Below are 26,394 nucleotides of genomic sequence, written 5' to 3'. Positions count from 1 at the left end.
CTTAAATATTAAAAAATCAAAAATGACTTCTATAAACTGTTATCATTTTGCACAAACCATTCTACGATAAATAATTGAATGCCGACAATTTGTATTAAAGCGAAACCAATTTGTAATATCAGTGGATAAGCTAATTTGCAAAAGCTTTTAGCAGGCATCCGGTATTGTTGCAAATAATGGATGATATCTGATAGGACATAATTTCATAAATAAATATTATTATGAGAATTCTAAATCCACCGATTCGATACTTTGCTGAAGACTTTATATAAAAAAAAGTTTTCTGATAGTAATTTGTTTGGTTAGTGAAAAATCATCAGATATTATTATGAAAGGGATTTATAATAAAATAAAATAAATAAATATAAAAAACTTGGGTAACATCACATACAAAATCTCGATTTTTGCTTACATTTTATTCCACACGTATAATCTTAATCTGCTTTAAATTAACAGAGCAAAAGCAACATGTACAATAATAGGAAACATTGCAATGCTTTTAAAACCACTAAAGTTCATACATCGCATAAATAAGTAATATAATGTAAAACACAAAAAATAATACCATACAAATGAAATAGCGAAACCGAAGCCAGAAACAACATTATTGCTGTAAATATATGCTAATATTAATAAAGTTCTTAGTAATAACGTATTACAAAAGCATAATACAAATAAAATTAATTGCATCGTATGATATGTAATACATGTGAATAATAGCTTCATTACATATGTGAATAAGAAATATTATTATAAATATCCACATATATGGAGTTAATATTAAATAACCACATATAGGGAGAATTACATGTGCAGATAATTAAAACTAAAAACGCATTGGTACCTTGTATTAACAATATTTGAGTAAAATATCTATAGTTGTAAAAGCTCTACTTTTATTAACTTTAAACTATCATTAATTAAGGATACAGCGGGGCACAAAGGTCTACTTTGATTTAAAATATTATGGGAACCAAAGCAATTATATCACAACAAATCACACAAATCAAACAAACAACTATCTGACTATGTTCAGTAAAACTTAGTGATTATGCTTGTACAAATGTGTTTTGTTGCTGTTTTTCAAAAATTTGTTACCTGTTTTTTTACCCCATAAGCGGGGTAAATTGGGACGACCAGGGGAAAACAGGTCCAATGTGTTATTTTTATTTTTAAAGGGATTTTACGAAATAATTGCTACATTATTCAACTAATGCAAAATACAAATTTTTAAAGGTACATTTTTTATAAAGATAACACTGTATATAACCTTGATTTGGTACTTCGTCAGAATTATTTATTCGCTGTGTTGGAATAACTATTTATTTAATTTATCTCTTGTAAATTGCTTTTTTTAACTTAGTTCACAATTTTATTTACTATTTTTTATTGTTTAAATCTTTGTCAGGGTAAAAGTTCAGTTGGACCTTTTTACCCCACCCACGTGTAAGCTTTTATAGTGATTACATAATAAAGCTATTGAATCTAACTTAAAATTAACAATTCATCTTATAAAACAATTAAATAACGTATACTTAAAAATTATATTAGGGTGACGACTATACATCTTTTTCCTCTTCTTTCAAATATTGTTGTTGAAAAATTCTGAACTTTACTTGTTTTTGAGATATCGGTGGTGAACCTTTTTACCCTATACCAAGAAAGCTTCAAAAAGCTCTCAGTAAAAATTTTCTATCTCAAATATAGAATATAACATTGATCCACAAAAAATTCAATCATTAGAAATATGATCTGCATAAGCGAGGATTGACGTTTCAATCCTGTATCAAACGAGAATTATATTCGCACGATCGGGTTACGATGATACGCATGTATTCTGCGTATTAGACCCTCGTATCTTTGTCACAAAGCATATCGAAACTAAAGTCAATATCATTGAGGAACTTCTAAGGTACCGTGGATTATGTACGTGCCTTGCATCAAATCAAGCGTTTCCGAACGAAGATAGGATGATACATGCACTGGCCCTGGGCTCTAGGTACATCATATGTGGATCATGAGACAGGGGTACGAGTAACAGACTTTAAGTATCTGCTGCAACGGGGTGGAACTGACTTGGGGGAAAATAGATGGTTTTATTTTATTTTTATTGGACTTATTTAGTTTTTTCAGCTAGAATTTTTATTTTTCTCATAAACTCCTTCAACTTTAACTTATTATTCAACAAAGTAACTTATCCTAAGGTCCTGATTAATGTCTCTATGAATAATTGTTGCTTAATATTTACAGTTGCAGTAACAATAATAATTTAAGTAAGATTTAACAGTTTTATTATATAAACTCTATAAAAGCTTACACCTGGGTGGAGTAAAAAAATTAACTAAACATTTACCTGGCATAGGTTAAAACAATAAAAAATAGTAAGTAAGCAATTAAGTTAAAAAAAAGCAATTTTATAAGAATTTTTAAAATAAATAGATATTCCAACTCTGCTGATGAATATTTCTGACGTAATACCAGATCAAGGTTATATACTGTGTTATCTCTGTGAAAAATATACTCATGAAATTTATATTTAAATTAAGTGAATAGTGTAGCTAGTATTTCGTAATATCCTTTAAAATTCAAAATAAGACATTAGAACTGTTTGCCCCCTGGCCGTCCCATTTTACATCGCCTATGAGGTACAAAGAACAAAGTGACAAATTTTTGAAAAACAGCAAAAAAAAAACACATTTTTACAATGATGAATTAACTGGGAGTTTTAGTGAACATAGCCAAAAGTTGTTTGTTTGATATGTGTTATTTGTTGTAATATAATTGATTATGGATTTCACATTATAATTGCTCAAAGTCAAATTGGACTTTTATGTTCCGCCCTGCCTTATATATATTAGAACAAATATATATATATATATATATATATATATTATATTTTTTAATCAAGATATAATGTTCCTATTACTATATTATTTCCTCCCCAATACGTTCCTGTTAATTTTAAACGTGTAAAAAAATGATAGTTAAATAAAATCAACAATCTCATCGCACGTCCTCATCGCTTTATTGTTCTGGTGTCTGAACCCAAAACATATTAATCATATTTAAAATAACATTTCAACGGTGGCGCAGAGAAAAAGATACAACCCGAAAGGGCTGAGGGTTGTGATGCAGAATTTAAAAATTCATTTCTAAAACTCGATTTTGATGATCCCGAAAAATGATAAAATATTTCTCATGTATATACACATCAAACAAAATAAACTTAATAAAAAAGAAGAATAATTATTGAACGTGCATGGACAGATTGATCGGTTTTCTACTACACGCTTAGAACAATGTTTATTTTTCACATATCTGTCAATAAGTGTTTATTCTTAAGTTTTTAATAAATTTGATATGTATGATCTTTGCCTAATTACTTATATCATTTACCAAAAGGTGCACGTCGAATTTCTCTTTCAGCCTTCATTTTATTAATTGTAATTCAATTACAAACGCGGCCATTTTTGTAATGTTATAATTACAATCGTAACGAGCTTACTCCATCGTACACAACTCAGTGTAATAAAGCAAAATAATAAAAATTTCATATGCGTCGATAAGAAGGCATAATAAACATATGCAAACGGCCGGACGGCCAACGAGAACTTTTTATATTCCGCACTAATCTGTATCAGATCGATACCCACGCGCACAAATTTAATTAAATGGCTTCATTTACGTGCTCAAAATAAGCACTTTACGATCTACCAAGGCTGAATTCGGTTTTATTTCTTTATAAAACACCACGTACTCGAAGTCCAACATTTGGCTAGGGCCACATGACGCAGACAAAAAATGTAGACTACATTTGAACCACAATAACAAAACTAAATAAAAAATAAGTCGAAACAGACATTTTATAATATACACAAATATATAAATAAAAATCTAATAATTCAGTTCTCTGGCATCATTTGAACTTCATAAATTTTTAAGTGATTATATATGTAACTCGTAATATTTCTTTAATTAATATGAGCATTATTTTACAGCATTTTAAACATTATAAGGCCATTTTTTCTGAAAAATGTTAATATGTAACCAACAATATAAAAATAACAAGTCTTTAAAATATAATGCAATAAAATGAACAGATGTATATAATTATTTTGTGAATTGGCCCAGGGGTGAAACAAAATAGTAAATTTGGTAATTGGATTATACGAGTGCACGAATTTTATGATTCCTCAATTTATTATATATATATATATATATATATATATATATATATATATATATATATATGTGTGTGTGTGTGTGTGTGCGTGTGTGTGAAGTGAGTAAAGCAGAAAAGATCAAAATAATTTTTTCCTTAATTCCGATTCCATGACTCATTGTCAATTTATTTAGAATAATTTTATATCACCTTTATCCATATAAGTTATTTGCATATTCTATATTAAAACACATGCGCTAAAATGTCTTTGAAAGATAAGAATATTTGATATATCTTCAGATGATAATTATTCAATTATTTCATAAGAATACGCGGAAAAATACGTACGGCGTTAATCTATGCGCCAATAAATAAATATTGTCCATATTTTTTCGAATCAGATTTTGCATAAAATTTCAATGTTAAATACGTAGATTCTCATTAAAACTATTGCCCATATTTATCCCAAGTCGATAAAAGCAGCGCGTGTGTATAATTTAAAACAGATATTGCAATTAAATGCAAAAAATATCAATAATACATAGTTTAACAGAAATGTAAAGTGATATAAATTTGTAGTATATAGCATTTTAAAAAGATTATAATGAAACATTTGTAATATGCAAGCAAACAAATCATTTTTAATGATGGTTACAAATGAAGCCTAATGTATGTACCAGTATGGTACCAGTACATCTGCGATATTTAGTCAATCGTAATTATCAAAAATATATTTATGGGATCAGTTAACGATAAAAAGGTTACTTTAAACATATATTTTTATTAATGTATCCCTCAAAATAAAGACTATAAGTGTTTTTGAAACAAGCTGTTTCCGTTCGAAAACATCGGACAGTGTAATCATTCGCATATTAAACATCCAATTAATGACATTACAACAAATTGCATATGGTTGATTGGAAACACAATTAAAGAGATCGGAAAAGGCCTGAAGGAAATGACGACCGTTTTTGTATGAAACACTCATTATACGAGGCCTCGAGCTAAATAATATGGACAGTTTCGAAATTATCATTATTAAAATTTATGCTGAAATTGTAGCAGAAGTTAATAAGAAAAATAAAATTTTACAACTCATATCAAAATTATATATTAAGGATAATACGGGGTACAAAGATCCAACTTGCCTTTGAGCAATTATATTATGAAAACCAAATCAATTATATCACAACAAATAACACATATCCAACAAACTATCTGACTATGTTCAGTAAAACTCCAGGGTAATCTGGGACGACCAAGGGTCAAACAGACCTCATGTCTTTATTTTAACTTTGAAGGAATTTTAGGAAATGATAGCTACATTATTTAACTGATAGTAAATATAAATTTCATAGTTACATTTTTTCCGAGATAACACTGTATATAACCTTGATCTGGTATTTTGTTGGGAATACTCATCAGCAGAGTTCAAACAACTGTTTATTCCATTTAACTCTTGTAAAATTGCTTTTTCAAGTTAATTTACTTTTTTTACTATTTTTTATTGTATATAGCTTTGCCAGAGCAAAGGTTCAATTCGTCAAAGTTAAAATGCTTGACTTAAAATACATAAAAAACAATAAAACAACATTATAAAACACATGTAAAATGCAAAAAATAAACGATGCCGATTAATGCTTATTTAATTGTTAATATACGATCAAGATTATTATCGGATGATAAATAACAATCACTTAGATATAAGATATTAATAAAATTATGATAACCATCAATTGCTCAGTGACTATTGATTTATTTGAAATTATCAATGAAGTAGGTAAATTACAAAGTCATCGCATACTGTTTGTAATACACAAGCAAATAAAAATAGTAATAAATTATCTTGGTAAATCATCGAATGAATATCTGATATTGCATAGATTTTCCAGCACTCGTAAACTGATGTTTTTTTTTTAATTTAAAACGTAATAGCGCGTTGTTGATAAAACCTTGAATTCAAATTTGTTGTTATTGGAGAATTGTTTATTATTGCTTATCAGGAAAAATGACGAAATATACGACAAATTAAATAAAATAAAATGTAAAAACATAATTGAAAAATAATTATATATATATATATATATATATATATATATATATATATTAGCTACGTCTGACGCATGTAAATGCACATGTTTTCAAAGTTATTTTTGACCGAAACAAAATATGTGTTATATTTAAGTAATTTACGAATCATTACTTTCGAATGTCGAACATAGCAAGCATATTGTGGAATACAAACAAATCAATAAAACCACAAGTTAATTTCAAGTGCATTTGAATAAACTTCAATTATATAGATGTTCAGATGGTGCAACAGCCATAAACATCGTAGTTTTACGCAGAGGCGTCTCAAATTATCAGAAACTTAGTAATGAAATGGCATAGTCAGGTAAACACAGTCTCACTTAAGTTTTACACTTCTTATTGAGATCACAAATAAGATAATATGGGAAACGCCAAGTCGGCGCGTGGGCAGCATTCGATTGCACTAGAGCTCTCGCACGCACCGAGATAATGTCGACACATTTTTATACCATTGGATGCTGTAAATTGTCATAGATTTTAAATCTCATGCGCAAATATGTGCATGTTATCCAAAGACTGTCCAAAGACCATTTCAACACAATATGCGCTGAAGTTAATTTATATCTGCTTGGTACAGTACAAAAAGCACGGGGGTAAGTAATATACTCATTCCAACACTATGTAATTTTAATTAATTTAACCCTCTATAGGTCGATTTTTTTTAAATTTTTGTTTTACATCCAAAAAAGGACAACATATCAGTAATTATAAACCTATATGTCCAAATGAAAAACAAAAAATTCTGTTCAAACAAATTCTTTGGTATTAAAGAATTATGTGACTTTCAAGTCTTTCAAGTTTTATACATACTTATATGTATAAAAATGTTATATCAGTTTGAAAAGCCTAGCAAAAGTCAAATATCGATAATATTTGTCTTGGAAACGTTATACATTGAGATTTATGCGCCCTCACACAAAATAAGTTATAATTATTTGGAAAAATATCGAAAAATTTGGAGTGTGACCTGAAAGTTACCTGGGCCTACAGAGGGTTAAAATAAAAAAATTAAAAAACCACAGTTAAATAAATGCAAGTAAAACTCGTTCACTGAAGTGTTATATATATCATAAGAATTTGCGTCAAGAATAACAAAAGAGTAGGAAACCATAATGGACAATTCCACAAATCGAGGCAATTTAATGCAAGATGAGAATATGGTGAGTTTTTTTACTAATATTTATATATGTCGTTAAATGGCATAAAAAAATCTGCTCTGGATCTAAAGTTGTTCCACATTTTACGAAAACTCTGAGTAAACTATGAGGTCTCTATTTCATTTGTATAATGAAAAAATCAAGTGAAATAATGTAATAATATAAATATAAATATTAAATTTTTTGACAAAGTTTAATATGGCGTTCAGATATCTATGTGATGATTCACTCTGGTTACCAACTATGTGTGTTTATACAGAAAAACGGCAAAAAAATTTTTTTGTTTTTTTTTTATATTTTCATTTTATATTTTTAACAGCGATCAGAACTTATGAGTTTTATGAATAAATAACTTATCTATAAGTTAATAATCTATAATAATATAATAAATAACTTATCTAGCAAAAATATCTAACAACGAGTAGTTTCTATTGAAGTCGAGCAAAAAAGGCATAAAAATAATAAAAGCAGTAGTGAAATAAATTAAACGAATAGAATAAAATATGAAGTAGGTATTATATCGAGAGCGCAATTAAATGATTAAATTATTTTCCGCGTATCTGAACCTATCATCTCCACGCAACACCTCGCGCCGTCCGCTCTAACGGTAACATACATCGACAGAGATAATTGAAATTTGTCACACATGTTGAAAATTTTCGATGTCATGCAAATTTATAAAAGTCGGCTTGTCTCGTAGAAAGTTGTTATAGAAAATTGTATAGAAAATTAATAAGCATGTTGTACGCGTCGTAGATGAAAACATTAACAATTTACAACGATTCACCCGCCTACTTCAAGTATAAATCGCGATAAAACGGGAAAACTTTCACAAAGACTACGAAAGACGACGCCGCTTGTAGGAGATAAACTTATCGCCGATGAAAAAATCTTTTCGATCAAAAAGGTTTAATTGATAACCAATGTGCATACAAATAGCCTCATAAAGGAGATTGGAGAATTGATGTGTTTACTTAAAACGAACATAGATTCCGATAAGAATTTATCTAATGACTTTTAATGGTCTGGACCTTTTTCTTTCAATATCGTATGAATGTAATTTACTTAATAAAAAATTCATTAAATGCTTGTTTACAGTCTCTTTCAATAGATCAAGGGTTTCAAACCCAAGAAAGGTAGAAAGGTAAAGTACAAATACTTTTGACGTACTCTGTCCCAAAAGCTTTTCCTATTAATTTAAGAAAATGAAATCTGAATAGGAAACTATATACTTTCTTAAACTGTAATGAGCATTAAATTATTTTTATTTATTTATTAGGCTATTAAATTGATCTTGGATTCGAGATATGTATGTAGATGTTCAATTTTGCAAAAAATGTATTATAATTGCATAAGCAAATAGATAATGCACCAGAGGTAAGATCTGCCTCTACATTAAAAGCTATTTAAATTTTAATAATAATAATAAGCTAAAGTTACTGTAATTTTAATGTTAATAAGTTATATTAGAAAAAATTAAAATATTGATAAATATACTTTAAATTTTTATTGGGGTTTGTTGATTCATATGATTTTGACGATTGACGATGTAATTTGTACAAAATTTTTACAAGTAACCGGCAAAGAGTAAAAGAAATAGATGCAAGATGCAAGTATTCTAAGAAGTGTAAATTACAATTCATTAATATTCGAATTTTATCATGGAATTTATGTAACATATTTAAAAAAGCGGAACTTGTAAGTTTTCATTATAACGCAGCAAAATATAACTCCTTCCTTCATTAATTTCGATGTGTATTACTTAGAAAGTAGTAAAATATTTCACGCGAGCCAGAATTGTATGCCCTATGATAACTTGAACAATTATCTAAAAATTTTTAGATTTAAAAATGAATATCTTACCTTAACGGTTTGGCTCTTTAGTGGTTGATCTGGATCATGTATATATTCGAGACTAATTCCATAAAATTGTCCTTTGTTAATATACGTGATCCTGTCATCTTCTCTCCTTTGGGAACTGCTTATTGGACTTTCGAGATGATATTTAAAGCCACACGTTGAAAATCTGAAAAAAATAGAATAAACATTAATAATAGAAATGTTATGATCCGGAGGAAACTATTGGTAAAGCCTTATAAATTAAAAAGAACTAAGAAAAGTATAAATGTTTTATATTATTATACTAATATGAAGTAATGAAATCAGTTACTCTTTCAAAAACATTACCTATTTTTAATGATACTTATTATTAATAAAATGTAACTCGCTCATATTTAGAAAATTCTTAGAAATTCCTCATAGTAAAATAATGCCTAGTCGGTTACCAAGTTAACATTAATAACGCATTTAAGCTTCTGTTTAATAGGAAGTTGAAAAACAATAAAATTTTATTACTCTAACTAATAAGCGATTAAAATTAATTTCATAGAGGTAATCATTAATATAGTCTTCGAACGGATATTTTAAAAACACTGTTAGGAATGCATTAAAAGTCAATGGATAGTTTGTATAATGGCGTACTAGAACAGTAATTGACAGAATATGAATTTGTAACTTGGTAACTATAAATATCGAAGATTTTCATATAACTAGTTATAATCACGTCATGAACAGGCGTCTGAGAAATGAGACATGTTTCTAGGCAAAACTGTATTAATAATTTGTTATAATATTTACCATAAAATATTTTTAATTCATTTAAGATTCTGCAAATTTTATATCAAGTAAAAATCGCTTCAACATACTTTTCATTATTATCAAAAAAAATTTGTTCAAGTAGAGGTGAAGCATTTGTTTCAGTCTTATGAATTATGGAGATCTATGGCATGAATGAGAAATATATGAAAAATTTGATTAACATTTATATTAGTTTTTTTAAAAAAATATATATGAGTATTACACATCGAATGTGTATCCACTATCCCCTTGGCTCAAAAATTTAAATGCACCTCAACGAAAGCTCGCATTATTCATTGTATATTACTCATCTATAAGCAAGTTTATTATCACTTAAGATTATACATTCGTTGATCGAACACTTATGAAAGTGTAATCAATACTTATGCATATGATTGATGACTAACACATGAATTTACATTAAAACAAATCTGCGAGAAATTTACGCGTAACGAATAGAATGTAAAAGTACAAGTATACTGTTAAGAATAATATACCAGTAGTGAGTTCTGCAAAACCAGGCATTTGTTTAAATCGGATTGCACTCACAGAACCGTATTTCAGAAATAAATACATAAATTAGAAGGCTACCGTAATTTAAAAAAATGGTAAAAGATTTTAGGTAACCATTATTGCAAGGAAAAAAAAACAACATGACTTGAAAAGACGACTGAAGTTATGAAAAAAATAATTTGGTACATGAAAATATAGCTACAATGTATACAGTCCTCATAACACCTAAACTACACTGATTCTGAGATAGGGTGAGATGAGAGAAAAATATGAAGTATGTTTGTTCGAACAAGTTTCCTATATTGCTTTGAGTCAGCGCCCTTTTGTTTTTTGTGGCACGTATATGTTGTGACATTTGTTTTTTGTCCTTTTTGGGTAAAAAAGGATACACCATACTTTGTTAGTGTTATAAATTATTATTATCAAAAATTTGGAAATTCTATCATAAGAAAATTGATTAAAATGATGAATAATTTTGTATCAGGTAGAATGTGACTATATATTTCCGCCTCTCCCTGCGGTCCTGTGACGCGTTCCTGTCTGCTAATAAACATTTTAGTATTCTAATAAATCCGCATTGAACATACTACCAAGAACATCGTTATTATAAACAACTAAAGAAGAAAGTTGTATTATATGTTGTAAATTTTCTCTAATGCAAAGACGTGTCTCCTCTGCAAGATATATTGCATCTTGTTGCTTGTCAAACGTTTAACACGTTTTAGCTACACTTCGTGCCTATTAATACCGGAACTTATTCGCGGGTAATTGATCGATTTGAAATCCGAGACATGGTTTCATAAATGACTGATGTTTCTACAATAACAACGATAAAGGGAAATAACAAATCGAATTTAGGAAGAAAACTCTTTACGGTAAGAGAAAAAGGTAAAGATCGGAAAATGTCTAGTTGCACAAAAATAAATATTATTATAATTATCGATAAAGTCAATTGTGGAAAGGTATAACGATCACGTTTACACCTTTGCCAAATTAAAGATCCAGTTGATCTTTTTTATCCCACCCAGATAAAAGCAAGCATTATTAAGATTATATAAAATATGTTGAATCTAATTCAAAAACCTTTAATCCCGCTCTACCCTACATATAATTTCAAATCTCGTATCTTCTCTTATATATTTACTCATAACGACAAAAATTGTGGTGAATGCGAATATGTGTAATATAAAAATAATTGACTAATTGATTCGACCTAAATATTTTAATTATAAATAGTTACGTCGCCAAAGTGACTGCATATGTAAATCTAATATAAATAATATTCAGCAAGGCGTTTTACATAAATATTCAAATAAAACAAGTTCATCTGCCAGACATCTGCGTAAAAATAAGCAGTTGCTTTAATAAGTAACATTTTTCAAACGGAGACATATGCAATTAACAAAAACCGGAGGATATATAATTAGAAGGTGAGAAACAAAATGTTTACGCAAAATGAAATGATGTATTACTTTTTAATAACACACACCGGGTAAGGGCAGTCCCACACGGTGGAGAACCCACACCTGAGGACTGAGGGAAAAATTAAACTGATGAAGATTTTGACTCGTGCGTACGATGACTAATATTTGTGGGCACATTTAACAACGAAGCAACTCAATCAAGAATTGCGAATACTCTTAAAACCGTAATCAACTCGTTATTCTTTTGTGTAAATGCTTTTAATTCCTAAATTGCATATATTTATAAACTAATTAATCATTTGAATGAATACATTCATACAATTCCTTTATATCCCTTATATATATATATATATATATATATATATATATATATATATATATATATTTAGTCATCGAACCCTCCCTGAACGACTGGAATAAATTTTATAAAATTAATATTTCGTTCATTCTAGAATAGGTCATATTTACAAAATCAAACAAATAATAAATATATTTGTTCTAGAATTTCCATCAATCTTTGGATATAACATGTGATTAATAGTAATTATTTACTAATAAATAATTTAATATACGAAGAAAATCGGTTATTGCTCCACATTCCTGAGAATATGCGATCTTAATCGTAAAATTTACTGATATTATTATGCCTACAGCGTTGTAAAGTGTAAAGTATTAGATACAGATTACAACTACACTTAGCAAAGAATTTTAAAAATCAATAATTTTGTCTAATAAACGATGTTATATCGGGCCACTAATTTATAAGTGAGCTCTATTTTAAAATATTGTTAAGCAAAAAAATTCATTACTTTTTATGAATAAACTACATTTCTAACATAGATTAAGTGTAAACGAATCGTGATAATACATTTTTTAACAAATCATTTAGATGAAAAATATTTTTTTGGACGTATAGTAATTAATTAGGTTATCATACTCATTATTAGCATTTTAAGTGCAACTCATTGTTTATAAATTGTTTGTAAATATAAATAGTAGTAAAATAATGAAACCATTAAAAAAATATGCATTTCAAATTGAATCTAATCTAACAAGTCAAAAGAGTTAAAAAATTATTGTATTCTGATTATAATGAATTCCAATAATCTTGGTAACATTCCTTAATAACATAAGATTTTAGTAACAATTTAAAATTTAATTCACACCAAATACAAAATTATCATTTTCAATAACTATTATTATCAATAGTGACTATTCAGGTGGCAATGTAACATTACAATTTCCAAGTAAATTTTGAACAATTAGAGTCGCCCTATTAGTTTTCAATCGCTGGTGCAGTATGTATTCCAATACAAAAGGAACTACTAAAAAGACATCTGACAGTGATTACCTAAATGAATTCAATCAATTCTTTAATGAACCGACGGCCAATAACTTCTGAAACGTTACAACAATTAGCCCGAGGCAAATATTGTCAATAGGCGAATGCAACAACCCAAGAATAATGGGTTTGTTAGAGTGGGCATATATCTGCATAGACTGTTTATAGTTTGCATGCGATCATTATTATATTCGTAGGTAATGAAAACGTATTTTTGATTAAGCCTTAAGATTTCAAATAAATTGATGAATTATTAAAATTAATTAATTATTCAATTTGAGGGTGAATTAAATTAAAAAAGTAAGTGAATATAATATATGATATAAAGAATAGAATTAAATTGATGAGGATAGCTTGTTAAGTAAATAATATGAAACTATTTTAGAGCCTCAATAAGAAATTGTACCGAGTGATTTCAATGCCAGTAGTGGCGACAAACCGTAAATGTAAAACAATAATGCACCGTGTGTTGCATGCAGATCGCACGACGTAATAATATATCAACACTTTTTCAATAAAATCAATGGAGTATTTATGATCATGTGTTTTCAAATACCATTAAATAAGGAAGCAAATGCAATACATCATCTGACAGCAGATCTACTATCTACTACGTTGATGCTAGTAACTTAACATCGATGATATAAATTTACCGATCCTCAGTTTTCCCGCCTTCTAAGTGTATTGCAGTGTTGCATTCAATAAACCGCATGGCAAACACAAAATTGAGTTTATCACTAGAATCTAAATGCTGATTAATAACATTTCTGAAATAATTATACAGGCTGCACTGCGAGACCTGTGTACCGGCTTTTATACACACAAAGATTAAACGGACGGAACCTCCATGTAGGGGCAACATTGTGTGAGGTTCGCCATAAATTTTTTTCTTCTTCGACCCCTGTACGGCACGTCTTATAATTATCGATTATTTTATTAATAGAAAACAGTTTCTCTTCGGCCGGTAGTGAAATAAGACTTACAAAACTTCGCGGGAGAGCTTGCAAGCTTTAATTATTATGAAGTTTAATCAATTCAGCGTTCGATTCGAGAGGTGATTATTAAAGGCCATACAACATGTCTCTGTAAAGGGACAATTATGGGATATAAAAGTCGGATTATTGCACAAGAGCATCGGTCTCCGACAGCCAGTTACTTTGCAATTTCATATGCGTAGAAATTGTTACAAATTTTTTGTCGAAGTCATTTTTTCTTAGAGTTTTCTGATATTTTTCCTGCCAAACGGATATTGATTCACATCCGCGTCGGTGTTTTTACCGACTCGTAAGCGTGCCATTTCAAGCGCATATCTTTATAATGAACTCATTAAAGCTATGTCTAACGAAATCCACATCTGCACGTGCGGGGTAAAAAACTTTGATTACTTCTACAAGAATACAATTATTTTCATATACGAACGCATAAAAAGACACGTTTGTTCAGTGTGCCACTTGTTAAATGTTAATAAATGTTAGCATTTTTATAATTAACTAAAATGTGTATATAATTACTCAGAAAGAGAAATTAGTACAAAATATCTAACAAAAACTAAGTATTCTAATGAAATAAAATTGCTATATAAAACAAGTGGAACGAAGTTTTTTTACAATGATAGTATCGGTAATTTTCATCGCGGTGGTCATTTTCTTATACAAGGGTACTAAATGATGAAAAGATTATTTTTAAAGACGCGTTTATGATCTTATGTCGCAAAAACACTACATGAATCTATACCATGCACAGAATTAATTTCATAATAAGGTATATTAAATATTATGAAAATTATTACACCCCTATCATTTTCATATATCCTTCTTCTTTAGACCAGATAATGATACGTTTTGCAAACATTTTAATTAGGATTAAATACATTGAAGAAAATCCTTACGCCGTTATTATATTTTAATGATGTATTAGTTATATAATTTTATGGCAAAAACCAAATACCCCAGCATAAATTTGTTTAATAAAGCCATTAAACCAAACTTTTAAGCTGCGTGTTTACTAACTGTGAAGTGGCGCGCATTTCATTCAACGTTCTCGTAGAAATTGCTCGGCTTTTATATGACATTAGGATACAATGTTGCTAACGTTTCGCAAAAAATCTTTTTTGTTCGTGCGTGCGTAAAATAAAGAATTAATTATGCTGCGCTTAACTGCAACTAATTAATATTTAATTAAATCGTAATAGCGACGTAGAGGTTACTAGAACACATAGTAAGAAGAAACTCACATTTTGCGTGTAAAGGAGACGGTAATAAAAATTATCTAAGATGAGTTGTCTATCAACACGTTGGTGAGAACTAGTTTGATAAAAAGATAAGGAAAACTGACAGGTAACATAGAAACGTAAGGATAAAACTTCAGAAAAATGGTTTTTAAGTTAGAAAATCTTCTAAGTAACAAGTACTGACCGCTATTTGTAAGACGCATTTAGTGAGCCGTGAGGATAGAATTCCAAGTGAAAATAGCCGAAGACATAAATCTAAAATAAAATTTTTCCCTTCGCGTGCGTGCGAGATGGGATCTTCGTGCACGCAGTCTTATATTGATGTCAATATATGCATAATATTCATCCATCATGAACGGCGACTGTACAAAACCTATACATTCCGATCTCCTATAGACATAAATCCCTCGTTGCACGCTTTATTTAATTAAACGTCCATGTCATAAAACGTAATGAGCTCTCATAAATACACACGTCTGATATTATTCACGTTCGATCTCCTGATGGACGCTCGGCTAAGTTTTGTCTATGGGTATAAATGAAACAGTGCCGAATCGGGATAAAAAGTTTGCTCTAATAATTGTTAAAAGATCATTGAATTACTACTATAAAATTTAATTAAAATTTCAATATATTCATGAGGGATAGAGCGGGGTACGAAGGTTCATATTGACTTTGAGCAATTATATTGTTCAAAGAACGAACCAATTATATCACAAGACTATCTTCAGTGAAACCTGGTTCAATTTATCGGCGGGTAAACAATATATATATATATATATATATATATATATACACCTAAGTCTGTTTTTACACGGTCTTTTTGTACACGGTTTTGATATAACACGGTTTGAAAATTGAATATTTTTAATTTTTTTACACGATTTTATTCCATTTAGCACGATTTGAAATTTTATGTACTTAAATTTTCTTTGTCAAATTTAATTTTTGCGAAGTATGTTCATATCACAAAAAAGTATTTATGAAAGGAAAAACTCTGAAACCATCGATAGTATCGATAGTTTGCGAACACTAGCTTAAAGATTTAAATGAATTCCCCCTTAGCGCGTACAAACAATTTTTACTGGTCAAAGCAAATATGAACAGCACTCATTTAGGGGAATACCCTGAAAATTCTTGTTTTTCACTAATTTTAATAGGTTTTAGAGATTAGGAACAAATCACCCATTTTTGTATAAGATCCATGTCTTTTTTTACACGTTTTTTTTACACGGCTTTTTCTGAAACCAATCTCCGTGTAAAAACAGACTTAGGTGTATATATATATATAATATTTTATATAAGCAATTTGTCTTTCACAAGAGTTGAACGAGCTTTTACTATGCACCAAGAAATAGGGATAATTTTTTTAATTTTTTTTTTTTTTCTTTTTTAATTCTTTTTCTTTTATGCTTTGCGACATTATTATAATATAATGACTAATAATTCAATAGAAATTAATTACTAAAATTTTAATATAATATTTGTCGATCTATTCCTCTACTGGCAAACGGTGCGACATAAACGACATTCATAATACAGCGTCCGCCGTTACGGAGTAATATCAATCTTTTGATGCGGACTGCCGGAGATAACGCCGCGGGATGTTTGACTCGACAAACCCGAACTCGAAGATAAAAGTGAAGCTACAACAAAAACTACTAAACCCGGAAGCTACTTGTTCGCAGTTTGGATTTTATCAAAATCAAATTAGGTACAGAATTGACAACGGATACGCGGCAGCTGAAATACTACTTGTCAAAAAATGACACATCGGTAACACCTAATTAATACTATCATTATTCATTAATTTTACTGTGTTTGTTTTTTTTTTATTTATATTTACATTAAAATTTTAGAATAAGACAAGAATTAGAAGTTCATTAGAATCTAACAGGTGTTCACCCAAGCACCCTAAAAGAATCTGCTTTGATTCTAATGTGAAAAGTCAACGGATTTTCAAGCATTGGATTAGCAAGAAAAATATGTTTGATTTTTGAAAATCCGATCGGATATTTTTATTTATTTTAAATATGAATTTAATTTTGATAAAGTTACTTTTTTAAGTGTAAATAAAGTAAATGAATGAAATTGAAGTGTTTCCACTGAAATTTGGATTAAAAATAAATTTTAATGGATCATATAATTCAAGAAGCTCTCATTATATAGATGCAGGTATTGAAAAAACTATAGCCATACAGCTATTATGATAAAAAGCTAAAATAAAGCTCAGCAATTTGAATCTAAAAAAGCGAGCAAAGTAGAGGAAAATGAGGCGTAATTGAAAATACCGTAAGATATAGTAAACTCATTGATATTTTTATTCCCATAATTTATGCACGTTGTGCGTATACACAACCTGCTACTAAGTAGCAAATCTTATATGTTAAACAATTTGAAAGTAGGCGCTACGGTAAAAAAAATGATTGGGCTGATTATAATATTCATAAGCCTATTACGGAACAGATAAATAAGTAGATATTTTCTAAACATACCGGCATATAATAATTCAATATGAGCAAATAATCTTATCACATTTGGCTTACTGGACATTTGAATTTGTGTTCTCTCGGCGATAAATAGACACGAAAAGCAATAACATCTGTTTAATTCTCCCGATCGTAACTTTTGCACCTCTCGCATGCATATCGGATGCATATTTTAATAGAATATATGAACACGGGTGTACAGATTCATATATGTAGTAATTTGCCCATGTGAATATATCAGCGGTCGGCGAGTGCATTAGGAGAATCCCATGCAGAGCCAAGGAGTGAGTTAGATGTTAGCCATTCATTAATTTATTTCGCAGTTGAGCAATTTGCACCTAATCGGAATCGTGCACGCATCGGATACGATTAAAAATATATTATAATTAAGATCAAATTTAGAGATTCGAAGCAAGCCACAAAAGTTTTTCATTCATTATATCCGTTTTAAACTTTTACTAATTAAAAAATTTAAATTTCTCTCGACAAAAGATACAAGGCGTGGTATAAAAGTAAATTAATGCTCATTTTTGTTTGAGCTAATATTTTGACAAGCAGAATCATACTGACAAGTTCCGTATTGGCGATTATAGCATCCTAATTATTATTTTCCTATCATATTGGATCCGAAACTCAACCATGACTGCATATTCTACGTTTTAAATATATTTAATGTACAACAAAAATTTGCAATTGTTTACTAAATTTTATATTATTCTTATATATATATATATATATATATATATATATATTGTAATTTTTTTTGTATGCCATTAATTTCTTAGTATGGTATTGACTGACCGAACTTTTTATCAACATGGATATAATAAATGGTCATATTAATTTGAAAATATATTGTAATAATGCATAATATTGTTTATTATTAAAGACAAGGTAACACATGAAGAAGTTCTGAGAAAAGTGAGCAAAAAAGGACTATACTGAGCACGGCATTGAAAAGAAAAGGAATCTGAATCGGATCCATTCTGCAGAAAGAATTGCCTTTTACGCGACGTCGTAGAAGATAAAATAAGTAGACTAGAAAGGCAGGGAAGAAGAAGAATGCAGATGATTGACTATTTACGCAAGAAGAGAAAATACGGGGAACTGAAAGCCAAAGCGTAAGATCATGAAACATGAAAGCAGAAGTGTGTAAAGAAAATACATAAGAATGTTTAAGAAAGTGTTCGAAGGTAAAGGGAATGCTAAGGAAGTAAGAGAAATTGAATAATTGATTTGTGGTGGCCCTCACATCATAGACCTGCCTTCGGACAAATTACTATTTTTTTTTATTATTATTGCATATATCCAGCAAATCGAACGCTGTCTAATTCTGCAATGATTTCTGTAATGTATAATGCAATTTTTGGTAAACTATCTCCTCTGCTTAGCTCAAGAAATTCCTATATCATGAAAATACATTCTCAAACACATGCTTATCGTCTTATTGCACATGTAAGCGCCTGCAATATCTCAGCGCTCTACCGATAAATTGCAAATTCTTAAACGCTTATTGCGTCGCCTGTCGCGAACCCAACACCCGGCAATCGTAAATATAGTTAGAAATTAATTTTCATTGACACTTTGTAGTACCCAAGCGTCCGTATTGGGTATCGATCGTAATAATATACTGCCCCGATGAAAAAAATACATTTGAAAGGGGTCGTTGAAATTTCATTATATTTAGACTAGGGGATAATTCTCCGATAAAATAGAACTGTTATGATAACGCTATCGATCCTATCGTTGTATGAATTGGTAGTAAAAACTGTGAAAAGGCTATGTATTTGATGTGCGATCAGGCGTTTTACACATAAAACTTAACTTCATGTATATGTTATCAATGACACATCAAAAAGATGCACTTGAGATAAAATTGTTATTTGACAAGTGTGCGTTTTGTAGGTTAGGTTTTATATGTGAAACTTAATGAATCGATGATAGAATATAAAAAAATGACTTACATTTTAGGTATCTGTATTTTATCAGCATCATTCTGTCTTCCGAAGTCGTGCCATGGTCGCGAGCGGGACGCTTGTGCAACAAGTGGCGCCTGGCCATGAAGTGGAGTGCCACCAGGGGAATGCGGGCCAGTACCGCCACCTCTGTGAACTGGAACAACACCGTCTAATAATCCGGCGGGTTGACATAGTTCAGTATAATCGAATGACTGAAATAGAAACAGAGATAAATTAGTTATATATAGTAGAAAAAATTAAAAATGCCTCACAAGTCTTAAATGAATATAATCGGTAGTAATCCCTAGTGCGGCCCTAGGGCAGATCCGTGAGCTGAGTTAAAACTCCAATTCGATTCATGGAAGAATAGTGTGCAAAATTTTTATTAAATGAATATATTACAGACTAATATCAAAATCATCAAAATATTTTAAAAATATAATATAAAAATAATTTTTATTTGAGTGATATAAAAATCCTATGAAAAACTTGATATAGTATTATGAGAGATAGCAAAAATAGAGATACGTGAATGCGTATGTAAGATGTTTAAATGCATAACATAAGATTCTGTTGAGCGTTAATTAAAGCGACTAATAATTATATAAATATATTATAACATTATTCGTACATGCTATTAAACCAAGTTTGTTTCATTTATCATATATATTGCAATATGATGAAATAGAATCGAAAATCCAAAAATATGGAAAACATTAATTAATAAAAATTAATTTAAGATTGGATAACATAATTATTATTTTAGCATTTATCTTTTATTTATTGTTATTAAGGGGCACAACTAGTGTGAAATTTTCAAAAAATCGAATTTTCAATTTTCCATATTTCGATAGGTTATACCTTTAAAAATAACATACCAAAATTTTAAATCGATATCTTAAATAGTTTTTGAGTTACAGCCATTTAAAGAGTATATATACAGTATATAGTATAACGATAATTTTATCTTTAAACGCGTTTTTCTCGAAACAGCATTTTCCGAATTTGCTGCAGCGATTACTCAAAAACGAATGATCCGATCACTATCAATTTTTTTTTTTACATGTTCTATATATAGTTCTCCGTAAAAGTTTTGATCGGATCAAAAATAGAATTTTGGCAGTCCAAAAACGACCAAAATTTTGGGTAAAATTCGACTTTTTTTAAAAAAAAAACGCTGTAATTTTGTTAATTTTTGATTTTTTTCTTTATCGTAGTTCATTTTGCAGCCAATATTATCTAGTTTAACGAGATTATTTTTTTTCTTAATTTCATCCACGTAGAAGGCCGGAATCACTGCAGCAATGAAGAGCCTTTTTTTGTCGCGCCGTTGGAGATCGACGATAACTTAAAAAATATTTAATTTTTTTCTTCAAAAATTTTACTATGTATTCTTAAAACATGTATAAATATATTCCTAAAATGTTGAAATCATTGATTAAGTAGTTTTTTTAATATAAATTCCCGAAAATCACCTTTTTTAGGCAGTTACACTAGTTGTGCCCCTTAATTTTGGTCAATTCACAAATGTATGATTAAAAATAATGTTATCCTCTATCTATTACCCTTACTTGTTGTATGGCGTTTTGATCTCTTGGCGTTGCAGCGTCTGCTCCGATGCCACTATCTGGTGATGGTAAGTCTACCGTTAGACCACCAGCCAGAACACCTTTGTAAGGAGCTTGTCTGTAACGTTCTGAAATTGGGAAGGCACCACCTTCAGCAGGTCCACAAGGCTCGCCACCGCCGCCACTGTATTGTGTGGCTGCTTGGCGTAATGATGATGAGTATTGTTCAGAGGCGGGGAAATAATCTCTGTTGAAATAGACAAACACAAATTAATATGCCATTCAATAAAAAATTAATTTAAAAATAATTTAAATATATTAATTGAATGAATTTTTTCTTACCTATAATAGGCATCGCTGACAAATGCAGTAGAACTTCCTGGACGAATTTGTGCGACATAATTTTGGCCTATGGTTTGACCATACTGATCCGTATAAGGAACTGGCGAGGGAGTGCCAGAACCATGCTGCGAGCCGGACATAAATACCTGCTGAAACATCAAAATTTATATTTTATTAATTAAAAGAATTTAGAAGATTATGTCCGAATCAATACAAATTACAAATGCATGATACATGCAAAAGGACGTAACTGATTGTGTAACGCGTATCTGCATGAAAAATAAAACAAATCTGTGAACTCGGTGTAAAATAATATAAAATATATTAGAATATCAGTGCCTTCTATTTTCAGGTTAATATATGTTAATATTATTACGGAAAACCTGAACCTAAAGACACTTTTCTGAAATACATTTCTATATATGTCGAGTTCTTATTACGGTAATATTCATATATTTTAAATGTCTTAACAGCTATAACTAATTAAAAATCTAAATAAGCAGAACTTATTATTTAATAATTTGCATTCCGTTGCAAATAATACAGCAATGCGGAAAATAATTTCATGTCGCAGCTAAATAATAGTGAGACATATATGGTCGTAAACCATATCGCGAAGAAAAATACACTGTTTTATACAAAACAAATAACTTTGAATGAAACTACATAATTCAGTGAATTCACAGTTTTAAAGTTAATTATTTTTCACACATGAATATTACTTTCTTTAATATCAATTTTTTTGTAATTAATTACAAAAAGTGCAACTAAACCACAAATATATTATTGTTTCTACTTAGTTGAGTTCATATTTCGTAACGTAAGTAAATTTAAATAAGTTAAGTTGTTATTTCAAATGTGGATCATAAATAATAAATTTACAAAATATTTTATATATTTCTATAAAAATAATTATCTTATATATTTTTATGAAAATACATAATTTTTTTGCATGCTATCACTTTTTGGCATAAATCATAAAAAGCCACATACATGCATTTTAATAAAATAAATGCAACCTCAAAATTGTTTTATTATATGACAGTTAATAAAATAAACTGTCAAATATACTTTGTTTTAAAATCAAGTAATCAGCATGGCGAATCAATCAAAAAATTCTAAAATTATTTAAAATGTTATCAAAAATTGAACGTATATTAGCACCTAGGAAAATCTTCGATCGCGCTAAATGCAATTTCTGCCTTTGGTCTAAGGAGTTACCATATTGCGGAAAGAATAATCCGATATTAAACATAGAAAAAGTTTGTAAAAAAACACCGGTTATCGATCAAGTCGATTTGGTTTCAAGTGAGTACAAAGATGATGACGGTAATCATTGGGAAATGCCATCGGTACAGAAAGCTCGCGAAGTTCTGATGAATCAGAAACATGACTATAATGAAGACAAATATCGGGATGTAGTGCTAAATTTACTGTTTGGAAAAGAAAGCCAACGTGTTCAGAATAAAGAGGTGAAATAATAATCTAATCGTAATTATTTATCTAATTTAAATGAATTATATTCCATTATTATAGTTGGTTAGTGTAGATGTTCAGTCCGGAGCTAATGCGATGTATATAGCAGGGATATATCTATCAAGGCATTATCCTGCGTCGAAAACAATTTATCTACCAGAACCAATTTGGGAAAACCATTCTACTATTTTCACACATGCCGGATTAAATGTGGGCAGTTACAAATATCTGAATACGGAAAATTTTACATTTAATCTCAAGGGTAATCTACAACAAGTTATCATAAAAAAATTTACAACTCATACATAACGTGAAGGCTGTTATAGATTTAATATTTTTATAAGATTTTTAAAAATCAAAGTTTAAACATTTTTTTTAGGTGTGCTCACAGATTTTGAAAACCTGCCGGTGCACTCGATAATTTTTTTGCACTCTTGTGGCCACAATCCTACAGGAGCAGATCCAACGCAAGATGAATGGATCCAAATTACCGAAATGATTCGAAAGAAAGGCCATTTTCCTTACTTTAATGTGGCGTTTCAAGGTTTGGCTAGTGGAGATCCCGAACGAGATGCTTTCCCACTGAGACACATTTTAGAACAAGGTGAAGAGTTTTTTTTACTTTATATATTCAATATTATTATCAGTCGTTAATTTATCAATGATAATTTACAAGTTATGCTAACTTGCAAGTATGCTATTTTTAACATCAAACAGACCAAGAACCAAATTATTATATATTTCTGATCTGTTTGATCGTTGAAAATGTTACAGTAGATTATATCATATTTTTAATTATCATACAACAATTAATAAATATATTATTTGTATTGTGCTATTTGAAATTTAAGGTTTGGAATGCGCATTTTCGGTGAGCTTTTCCAGAATTATGGGATTGTATGGTGAACGAACAGGAGCTGTTTGTTTTACTACACGTAAGTGGCGAAAATATTTATATTGTCTAAAAGTTTCAAAAATTCATAGATCAAATAAAACGTCATTTCATAAAATATTTTGTTGATACTTGAAATGCTAAATTCTATGGCGCATTGAAATATTTAGCCACTAAATAAATTCTACCGACGATTGTAATATTTGGCTAATAAAATTCTAGTTAAAATAATAAGTATAAAACTGATATTTGAAATTTCTCTAATTTTATGAGCTAATAAATTATCTGATAAAATATTCAATTTTCAGGTGGAACACCCGAAGACAATCAAGCAGTTACAGCAGAACTAAATAGCATTAACAAAGAATATTATGGAAATACTTTAACAAACGGTGTGCATGTTGTTCGAGAAGTACTGACCAACAAAGATATATTTGAGCAGTGGAAGAAAGATGTCAGCACGATAACAGGACGACTACAAGGTATCTTATTAGAATCCAAGTCCATCAATAAACTAATATTGAACCAATTATCAAATAAAATGTTTTCATAGAAATGAGAAGAAAATTACAAATCCAACTAAGAAAAGAAGGAAGTGTCCGTGACTGGAGTCATATTACTAAACACACTGGATTTTATTCCTATACAGGGTTGAATCCTGAAAATGTGCAACGCCTGATTAATGAAAAGCACATCTACACTGCCGAAAATGGAAGGATATCAATAACAGGACTGACGACGAAAAATTTGTGCTATGTCGCAAGGGGAATTCATGATGTGACAAAAAACGTGTTCCGCCAAGGCCTCAGCACGATCAAAGAATTGGCGGCGTCTTTTGGCGCTTCCAATGAACTAAAAATCGCTGAGGTCTTGGCTTATCGTTTTGTAAATTTGTATTATGTAATGGTGATTGGAGTAGTTGTAGATAATTTAATGTAATAAATGAAATTTTTATGAATATAGGATAAAAAAATAGAACAAATTTTGTTAACACAACAGGGTAAAAGGTCTAAAAGACCATACAAGATGTCAGAAATCAAAATACAGCATTAACTATCTAACGTCTAAAATTGTACATATATTTTCCTGTTAGTATTAAAATATTTGCAGTACGTACTATTATATGGAAGCAATTTTAAGGACTCATTAAAATATCAAAAAAAGCTCTTAAACACCGCGATCAATACATTTAATCCGCGCAAATCTATTTCAGACATGATAAATTATTATTACTTATAAAAATGAATAAATACAAAATATTCTATCTAAAAGTGTACTTACGCTTAAATAAACCATTTCACTATCGTTTGCAAAAGTTTATAATATCACTGAATAAAATAATGACTTTTTCACTTATAACAGTTACTAAACGTTTAACTTAAATTGTTCTATCTTAACATTTAACTTTTCTTCTAACCTGTGTCGAAAACATCGCGGATCCTTTGATGTCGCCGTTATTCGCGTTATGTTGCTGTTGAACAAGTTGATGTTGAGATGGCGATCCAGGTGTTGGAGGCGAATGAATCCTCGACAACTCCTCTTTAATTTGCTGCTGATCTTCTACATCGACCACGAGGTCCTGGGCACCGTTGCTTGATGTCACGACAAGGATCTGATAAGGACGAAATAATAATGTTATAAATGATTGCTTATATATTATCATTCATAATTATTATTATAATCTTTTCTGTTAATTTTGTTTAATATAAACTTTTATATATTAAAAAAAAAAATAATTACTAGGAGCTAAATGAAGTGTTTTAGAATGAGAGTTGATGCAGACTATTCGATGTTCGCAACAACTTTAAAATTGTTATAATTTGGATATAGTTAATATTATAGTTCTCTTTCTATTATTAATAATGTACACATTTATGTTTCTGATATTTGATTTTTAACATATTAATTTTTAGTCAACGGTTTGACAAAGAGCTTTATTCAATTTAAAAAACCCATACATTTTGTTATTATCAATCCATAATTATTATAGATTAACCAATAAACACAACGATAGAGATCAACTTTAATATAGAACTTATTATTTTAAAAAATGGACTTATAATTTGGTACTTATTTTTATAAAAGCATCACATTTCAAATAAAAGCTTCAAGC

At 29.5% G+C, this 26,394-nt stretch overlaps 1 protein-coding gene across 1 annotated transcript in view; it reads right to left on the bottom strand.

Moving 5' to 3' along the window:
* Positions 1–26,394, bottom strand: part of LOC113376531 (protein grainyhead) — a 461,786-nt gene that overhangs the window by 55,386 nt on the left and 380,006 nt on the right. Inside the window, exons 4-8 of the mRNA XM_026616482.1 lie at positions 25,699–25,893; positions 21,914–22,062; positions 21,575–21,818; positions 20,010–20,215; positions 9,274–9,436 (exon numbers count right to left, since the gene is read on the bottom strand). Coding sequence (XP_026472267.1) covers positions 9,274–9,436; positions 20,010–20,215; positions 21,575–21,818; positions 21,914–22,062; positions 25,699–25,893 — 957 coding nt within the window. The remainder of the gene's footprint in view (positions 1–9,273; positions 9,437–20,009; positions 20,216–21,574; positions 21,819–21,913; positions 22,063–25,698; positions 25,894–26,394) is intronic.

This window comes from Ctenocephalides felis, unplaced genomic scaffold (assembly GCF_003426905.1).
Source record: "Ctenocephalides felis isolate EL2017-DRISC unplaced genomic scaffold, ASM342690v1 CF-g0.4_SCAFFOLD_01886, whole genome shotgun sequence".
Lineage (NCBI taxonomy): Eukaryota > Metazoa > Arthropoda > Insecta > Siphonaptera > Pulicidae > Ctenocephalides > Ctenocephalides felis.
Note: the sequence above shows the minus strand (reverse complement) of the source record. Positions and strands in the feature narration are given on the sequence as shown.